The sequence below is a fragment of the Mobula birostris genome, chromosome 4 (assembly GCF_030028105.1).
Source record: "Mobula birostris isolate sMobBir1 chromosome 4, sMobBir1.hap1, whole genome shotgun sequence".
Lineage (NCBI taxonomy): Eukaryota > Metazoa > Chordata > Chondrichthyes > Myliobatiformes > Myliobatidae > Mobula > Mobula birostris.
In genome coordinates this window covers 166463516-166472445 of record NC_092373.1, presented here as the reverse complement: position 1 = coordinate 166472445, position 8930 = coordinate 166463516, and the positions used below count along the sequence as shown (strand labels likewise).

The 8930-nt window shown below is 44.7% G+C and overlaps 1 protein-coding gene across 1 annotated transcript in view; it reads left to right on the top strand.

The window, feature by feature from the left end:
* The first annotated feature begins 1897 nt into the window (after positions 1-1897).
* The window catches only part of LOC140196066 (alpha-synuclein-like), a 130323-nt gene continuing 123290 nt past the window's right edge, over positions 1898-8930 (top strand). Inside the window, exons 1-2 of the mRNA XM_072254773.1 lie at positions 1898-2161; positions 3163-3204. Coding sequence (XP_072110874.1) covers positions 2041-2161; positions 3163-3204 — 163 coding nt within the window. The 5' untranslated portion in view covers positions 1898-2040. The remainder of the gene's footprint in view (positions 2162-3162; positions 3205-8930) is intronic.

The following is an 8930-nucleotide window of genomic DNA, read 5'->3' as shown; positions in this document are numbered from 1 at the left end:
ATGGCAATTGAAAAGTGTTTATTTTTGTTATAACCTACACAAGAGAATTGCAATTAATGCACATCTTCTAGAAATATCCATTTGTATCCATTTCTATTTTCTATTGCCAACAGCTAAAACTTCTGAGCATTTTTCAATGAGAGAAAGAATAAGGACCCCAGATAAGTTTGCAACTGAATATTGTGTGGAAGTCTGATTTTCCTACCTAAAGATATACATAAAACAAAAGAGTGCAACGGAGGTTCACCTGATTGATTCTAGGGACATCAGAGGGGTTGAATGAGGAGGGGTTAAGCGACTGGTTCCACATGCTCTTTAGTTTAGAAGGATAGCTGATCTCATTGAAGCTTCTAATGGATCTTTACAGGATAGATTCAGGGATAAAGTTTCTAATCTATGTTTGATGCAGATGAGATTCGTGTAGGTTGGCGTTGTGGTCAATACAGGCATCATGCGCCAAAAGGCCTGTCTTTGTGCTATGTTCTATGTTCTACAGCTGGGGGTTATAGAACCAGGGGTCACAGGCTCAAGATAAGGACAAAAGTCAGGACAAAGATAAGAAGGTAGAACATAAATAGTACAGCAGAAGAACAGGCTCTGCAGCCCATGATGTTGGTGCCAACTTAATTTAACCAAGACTGAAGTATTTCTGCCTTGGTTTTACTACCAGAGCTTTGCATAAGTTGCATTTAAATCAATGGTTCAGTGGTTCCATTTAGCATCAGAGAACTTATACACATACAACCTGAAATTATTACTCTTTGCAGGCATCCACAAAACAGAAGAAAACCCCAAAGAACAAATGACAGAAAGACATTGGAACCCCAAAGCCTCCCTCGCCCCTCCCACACACAAGCAGCAGCGAAGCACCACTCCTCCCCCTCCTCCTGCCCCTCCCCCCACTTGTCCCAACGGGAAGCATCAGTGCCCACCAACCACCACCAAATTACTTATCAATTGGATTTCACTGAGTTGGCCATATTGTTGCATAATGGTTAAATTAGTAGACAAGCATAGAAACATAGAAAACCTACAGCCCAATACAGGTCCTTCAGTCCACAAAGCTGTGCCAAATATGTCTTTGCCTTAGAAATTACCTAAGGTTACCCATAGCCCTCTATCTTTCTTTTAAGAGATACTGAGATAGGCACATGGAGCTTAGAAAAATAGAGGGCTATGCGGTAGGGAAATTCTAGGCCGTTTCGAGAGTAGGTTACAACATGAATGTGCACAACATTGTGGGCTGAAAGGCCTGTAATGAGCTGTAGATTTCTATGTTTCATGGGGGGGTGAGGGAGGTGGTGGGAATCAGACCTTTGTAGCTGATTCTTAGCTGCCTCTTCAGTTCAAGGAGTTAAGACAGATTATAAGTGCTAGGATTGAAGAAACCAGAAGACAGAGAGTCTTTAGAATTTTCAAACTAAGGAGGTTGTGGAGACTCAGTCATTGAATATCTTCAACGCAAATATTGCTTATTATCTGGGTATTAACCAGATTAGTCAAAGTGAATGTAAGATAGTGGTGCTGAAGATGAAGGATAGTCATGGAATGGTGAAGAATGGTGAATGACTTGCCGACTTGAAATCTCTTATGTCCAGGTAATGAGAAACCACAGCCTCCAGCATCTCCTGAAATGCTTCAAGTGTGGAGAAAGCATTTTTATCAATGTTGAGAGGGTTCAGTGGAAGAGAGGGAGGCGCTGATTGTCCCAAAAAGGGTTTGGATCAGACAGATGAAAGTGCCTTACATGAACAAATCAGGATGCACGCCTGCATCTCGAGATGGGGACGCCTCTGAGCTCGAGTCATTGCAATCTGTTCAGGCAAAACATTCTTCAGCGTTCAGCGGCTCTCGGCTCTGTACGCCCTTGCCTCTCAAATCAATGATATAGCAGTGATGTGCTGAAATACCGGATAATTAATAAACAAACGGGAAAAAAAAGGAAATCAACTTGCACAGATAGGCTGTAGGGGTAAATGATCTGTTCGTGAAGAGCAGCGTGAAGACGACTCCTCGCTCTCCCGTTCGCGCTCGGTGACCATGGATATGTTCATGAAAGGGTTGTCTAAAGCCAAAGACGGGGTGGTAGCGGCCGCAGAGAAAACAAAGCAAGGAGTGGCAGAGGCGGCAGGAAAAACGAAGGATGGGGTACTTTATGTAGGTAGGTTGAAAATTAAAACGAAAACAAAATGAAATCGTCAAACCGAATTGTGGTGTTCCCAGTTGAATAGAAGCTGAATTACCTGAGGAAGAGTTTGCCATTTATTCACCCGTGGGGAGGGGGCGGGGGGACTCCGTGTGTGGAACCAGAGGACCTGACTAAATAATATTAATAAGGGAGGATAGTGTGGAGAACGAGCTGGTGGTGAGAGCAATCGGGAAGGAGCATCAAGTGTCTGGCCGGGAAGAGGACAACGATGCTCAAATCAATTTAGCTGAGAGTTCGCGCTTTATAAATGCAAACTTAGGCAATTTTATGGGAAGATTATTTCGCACCTTCTGTTTGGAGGGACTACACAGGATGAAATAAGAGACCTGGACAAGGTCAGGGACTCCTGTTTTCTAATCAAAGTGAGTTACAGAAATTAACAGCATGCAGCGTTCATTTTACCTCACGTAAAGGTTTTTAAAAATCTAATTGTCTTGTTTAAGCATTTACGATAAAATATTAGATTAATATATAAAATAAAATTGCTTTTGTCCCTTTACATTAAACGGAACCTGCGGAATGGTAGCTTTAACAGGTTCCCCAGTTATCAGCTCTCAGGCGTTAAAGGAAGTGTACTGCGGAGAGGGTCCTAGATTAGTGTAGTAATGGCGTGTTTAACTCTTTGCTGACTAGCACGGTGCGGACGTTCACTGGGCACTGCCTCTTTATTGACTCAAACCGACCATCCGCAAGCGCCCCGAAGACCCAGCGACCTGGACAGCCGCTGAAACACCTATCGGGGCGACGCCTGGGTTTAATGAGTCTTTTGCTCTCCTCCACTGCTTCTGCTTGCTTCCCACGCTTTGGGAATCTGATAAAAGAGGGTGAAGGGCGTATGAGCGGTGTGAGGGTCGGGAGTAATTACTTTTCTAATTTGTGACTTTTTTTCCAAAACATTGAATTTCTTAACAGGGTTTCCCTTAATTGTTATTTTTAAATGTATCTATTTTCAGGTTCGAAGACTAAAGAAGGTGTATTTCACGGAGTGTCTTCAGGTATCACTGCCTAATAGACTTCTCATGTCTGTGCTGTGTCTTTTGTGCCCGTGTATCCTTGCCTGTTTCTTGGTGTTAGGGCTGGAGGAGCAGGTTAAGGCTATTCATCCCTTCTAGTTTATTCCACCATTACCTGTTCTGTGTCATTACCCAGTTATCCTTAACACATCCCAAGCAAAGATTCATCAATCTTTTTAATGAAAATCTAAAATCTTCAAGTGATGCCCAGTCATTAGATTATTCGGGGGAAGAGGGATCTAGTTTACATGCATCACTTTCTGGGAACACCCGGAGCAGTTTCTTCATTGTGTCCCCTTCTGTCAGATAAGCGGTTGCTATCTAGAGACCCAAGAGATTGCAGATGCTGGAATCCAGAGCAACAAACAATCAGTTGGAGGAATTCAGTAGGTCAGGCAGCATACATGGAGGGAAAGGGACAGTTGACATTTCAGTTCAAGATCCTTCATCGGGACTCATTTCCTTCAGCGATTTGTGTGTTGCTCCAGATTCCAGCACCTGCAAGCTCTCGCGTGCCTCCAATCTGCTGGAAAAACTCAGTGGGTTGAGCAGCATCTGTAGGAGGAAAGGAATTGTCAACATTTTGAGTCTGGATCTCAAGCTGAAATGTCGACAATTCCATTCCCCCAATGGATGCTGCTTGAGTCACAGAGTTTCTTCAGCAGATTGTTTGTGGCTAATGACTAATTTCCTTTCAAATATTTTAGTTATTTAAAACATATCTAATTAATCAATTGCACTGAAGAAATACAGCCCAGTCAATGCAAACTGCCTTTGTAATCCAGTTCACACACATGTGGAGCAGTGATTTTTAGAACTGTTTTCAGCTTTTCTTCAAGTTTAGAATTTTCAGAAACAAAGAGCAAACCAGATTGTTTGAACAAGCATTGTAGGGCTTTCTACTTCACTACAGCTATAAAAGAAAGGTTCCAAATCTCACTGGCCTCTGTGACTGTTAGCAGAACCATATGCCTCATTTTGTTTTTTCACTGGATGTGTGATCCTGTGAGAAGGCTCGGAAGCTTGGCTGACTGGCCAGTTCCTCCTATAAACTGGGTTGCCACCAAAAGCAATGAGATCAGAAGACCAAATTATTTGGATTAGTATATTAAAGTTGGATTTTAAGACAACAGTGTGAAGGCAGTTACTTTGCTATGTGGAGCTCTCCAGGGTACCAGTGTGAAATCAGTATTGATTATGCCTCGATGATGCATCAATTCCTTTGCCATTTGTGTTTCAAACACTAATTCCCAAAACCAATGTCTTGAAATAGATACAAAGTAAGTGTGAATTAAACAACAGAATAATTTGTTTAGAGCTTGACTTCACATGCTGACAAGAATGAATAGGATGGTGATTTGCAAGAAAGAGAGTGTACTGTGAACTGTGAAAGTGAAAGGTAGCAAGTCTGAAAGAGGGTATGTCGTCAATACTTGACCTTATGACCTTTCTGATAAAATTGTTTGGGTTTCTGGTGTTTAGAGATGAAGCAATTGTTGCTGGGGTTGTTGTAATTGAGACTATTCAGGTCTGTATATACGTGTAGCTTGCATGAGCAGTGAAAATAGTTGGCTATCTTTAAGGTGGAGAATGTGTATGATTGCCTGAGATGTGGAGAAAGGGTAGTGAATTGCTAGAATTCATTATCACAGAAGTCACTGAGTGTATTTTGTACAGAGACAGATAGGTTCTTGATTGGTTAAGGGTTACAGGCAGAAGGCGACAGAAATGGTTTGAAAAAAATCAGCCATGATTGATTGAGTGGCAGAGCAGACTTGATGGGCTGAGTAGCTGAAGTCTGCTCCTGCACCTTACTGTCTTATGGGCTACACAAATCTGTATCACAGTGAATATAGTGTGATTCATGGGGTGAGCATGCTGTCTTCCGTTTCCTGATTTTAGTAAGCGTGTTTCCAATTTTCTAATGTGGTACAAAAGCTTCATAATTGTATTGATGCTCAGTCAATAGACAGTTTTGATGCAGCACTGAAAATTTCTCTTTTACCAGTAATAAGTACCATGACCAGTTTCATTGATGCCGGTGAAAAAGAATGTACAGACAAGGAAAACCACCAACAGTTGATGGTATTGTGCATTTAGTATTGCCAATCAGGCTAATTTCTCTGGAGTATCATTGTGTCCAAACTGCAACTAAGGAAACACATTCTGTTAACTATACTAGTGACTGCAATACTATCATATTTGGAACTTGAAAAAAAGTTTCTTGTCATGGTTTTGGGCAGTGGAGCAGAATCAGAGTCAGGTTTAATATACTGACATATGTCATGAAGTTTGTTGTTTTGCGGTAGCTGTGAAATGCAAGACATACAAATTACTATAAGTTGCAAACTTTTAGTGTCATGGAAGACTAAAGATCACTAGCTGTGTGCCCAGAGGCCCGAGATCTTTGGGGCATAGAGCTCGGAAAAAGCGACGCAGCCGACTTTTAACATCATAAACCAGCAAGTTGTTTGTTATGTCTCCTCTCTCACTGTGAAACGGAGACATCTGTTTCTCCCTTATTAGGGAGAGAGAGGGCCTGCGGTATGTCGAATAATGGGTGAACTTTGGGATACTGCAAGTCTGTGTCCTTGCTGTTACTCAGTGGTAGGTGGCAATACCTTTTTTTGCTGGTGGGGGAGGGGGAATTGTTGCCTTACTGCTGCTTATGGGTGGGAGGGGGAGTTGAAGGGGGGCTGTGCGGTTCTAACACTTAACTGCCTTCATTCTTTGGGGGCACTCCTCTGTTTTCATGGATGGTTGCGAAGAAAAAGTATTTCAGGATGTATATTGTATACATTCCTCTGACATTAAATGTACCTTTGAAAGAAAAATAAGTAAATACTGTGAAAAGGAATAACGAGGTAGCATTTGTGGATTTGTGGACTGTTCAAAAATCTGATGGCAGATATGATAAGGGTGTTTCTAAAATATTGTGTATGTATCTTCAGGTTCCTGTATCTCCTTCCCACTGGTAGTCATGGTAGCATGTCCTGGATGGTGGGGGTCCTCAATGATGGGTGCTACCTTCTTAAGGCATGTTCTCCATGGTGGAGACGAGTGTGCCCATGATGGTGCAGGCTGAACCTACAGCCCTCTGCAACCACTTGCAATCCTGCATGTTATTTAGGCTGTATCAGGCTATGATGAAACCAAATGCTCTGCACTATGCATTTCTAGAAAATTACAAGGGTCTTTGGTCACATAACAAATCTCTTCAAACTAATGAAGTAGAGCTGCTGGTACGCCTTCTTTATGATTTCATCAATGTGTTGGGTCCAAGATAGGTCCTCCGAGATATTGATACCCAGGAACTTAAAGATGCTCACCCTTTCCACCATTGACCTCTCAATGAGAACTGGTGAGTCCCTTCCTGAAGTTGGCAATCAGTTTCTTGTTCTTGCTGTTGTTGAGTGTGAGGTTGTTGTTACAGCACCTCCCAATCAGTGGATCTATCTTGCTCCTGTATGCCTCCTTATCACCCTCTGAAATTCTGCCTACAACAGTTGTATCATCAGCAAACTTATAGAGGACATTTGAGCAATGCTTAGCCACACAGTGATGAGTGTATAAATAATAGAGCATTGGGTCAAGCTTAAATTTTGAGATGTGCCTGTGCGTAACAATGAGCATTCTTCAAAACAATCTTGAGGGCACTGTTCCTATTCCTAATAGGTTCCCACCTTTAATCCAACTGTTGTGGTATTTTCTACTGCTACTCATTTTCAGATGCTCAATGTATCAACAGTTGTTGTCTAGTTTGACTTGCCCAACTTCTCCCTCATTAGAGGGTTCTGACGTCATTCAAAGCTGGCCTTTGGTAGGTGATGTCTGAGAGAAATCTTTCCTCTCTCTCCCCCACTCCTGCTTTATCATCAGTCATGTGACCAACTGCTGTGCAGAATTGTGAGAAGAATGTCTTGAGAGCTGCATCTGAAAATTAAGAGCTAATGAGACACTGACCTGAGGCAAATTTTCTCTTCTGCTAACACTTGCCTGTTCTGCCTGTTAATTTAGCCTCTCCTACTGTGATTTAGAAGGGAGATGTGGTGGATGTTAGGCAATTTTTCCCACGTGCCTTCCTGTGAACAGTTCAACAGAAACTCAGCAAACAATTGATTTAACCGGCTGAGTTGTACTTGGCTCCGTGGAACTGGATGGGCCCAGACCTGATGGAAGTGTACAATGCCAGGCTTCTGGCCGGCAGCATGTCAGAGTCCATGAGGAAGGGCATCATCACCCTCATTTACAAGCAGAAGTGGGAAAGGGAGGACATTAGAAATTGGAGGCCCATCTCTCTCCTGAATGTGGATTACAAGATCCTGTCCAAGGCTATCACCAACAGGGTCAAGTCTGCTCTGGGACAGGTGATCCACCCGGACCAAACCTGTGCTGTACCAGGCAGGAAGATCTCAGACAGCCTCGCGCTGCTGAGGGACATCATCGCCTACGTGCAGGACAGGGGGGTGAACGCCTGCCTGGTCAGCTTGGACCAGGAGAAAGCCTTCGACAGGATACCGCACACGTACATGGCGGACGTGTTCTCCAAAATGGGATTTGGGGAGGGAATCCGGAATTGGATCAGACTGCTCTACACAGACATCCGTAGTGCAGTCCAGGTCAACAGGTGGGAAACAGACAGCTTCCCCATCTGGTCTGGAGTCAGGCAGGGCTCTCCCCCTCCCCTGTCTTGTTTGTCTGCTGCATAGAACCCTTTGCCGAAGCCATCAGGAGGGATGAGGGCATAAGAGGGGTGACGCTGCCAGGCAGTGGAGGAACCCAAGTGAAAACCTCCCTGTACATGGACGACGTCACCATCTTCTGCTCTGATCCGAGGTCAGTTTTCAGGTTGATTGGCATTTGCGAACAGTTCGAGCTAGCGTCGGGGGCCAAGGTCAACTGCACAAAGAGCGAAGCCATGCTCTTCGGCAACTAGCCCGACCGATCCAGTGTCCCCTTCACCATCGGGTCTGATCATGTGTTGGTGTTGGGGATTTGGTTCGGAGGGGCCGAGGCATGCAACAAGAACTGGCAGGAGCAGACTGCCAAGGTGAAACAGAAACTGGGACTATGGGGAGGGCGCTCCCTATCGATAATGGGCAAGAACCTGGTCATTAGGTGTGAGGTGCTCTCAGGGCTGCTGTACTTGGCGCAGGTGTGGCCCGTCCCCAGCTCCTACAGTTCGGGAATCACCCGAGCTGCTTTCAGATCCGTCTGGGGATCCAAGATGGAGCGGGTGAGACGGATCGTCATGCACAAGTCCCTGGATAATGGGGGCAAGAACGTCCCCAATGTTGCCCTCACCTCGATGGCCAGCTTCATGTGTGGCTGCATCAGGTTGTGTGTAGAACCCAGGTATGTGGGCACCAAGTACCACTATGTGCCCAGGTTCTACCTGTTGCCCTGGCTATGAAGGATGGGTCTGGCCCCACTCCTGCGCAACGCCCCAGTCAGCTGGTCATTGCCGCGATATCTGTCCTTCATAGAAATGTTCTTCCAGGACAACGCCTTTGACCACAGGGCCATCAGGCAGTGGTCGGCACGTAATTTTCTGCAGGCACTGCAGGAGAAGGACGTGATGGACACAGTGGGGTGGTTCCCTGAGCAGACCATCCAGTTCATCTGGCAAATTGCCTCATCACCAGACCTCACCAACAGGCACCAGGACCTTGCCTGGCTGGCGGTGAGAGGGGCCCTCACATTCAAAT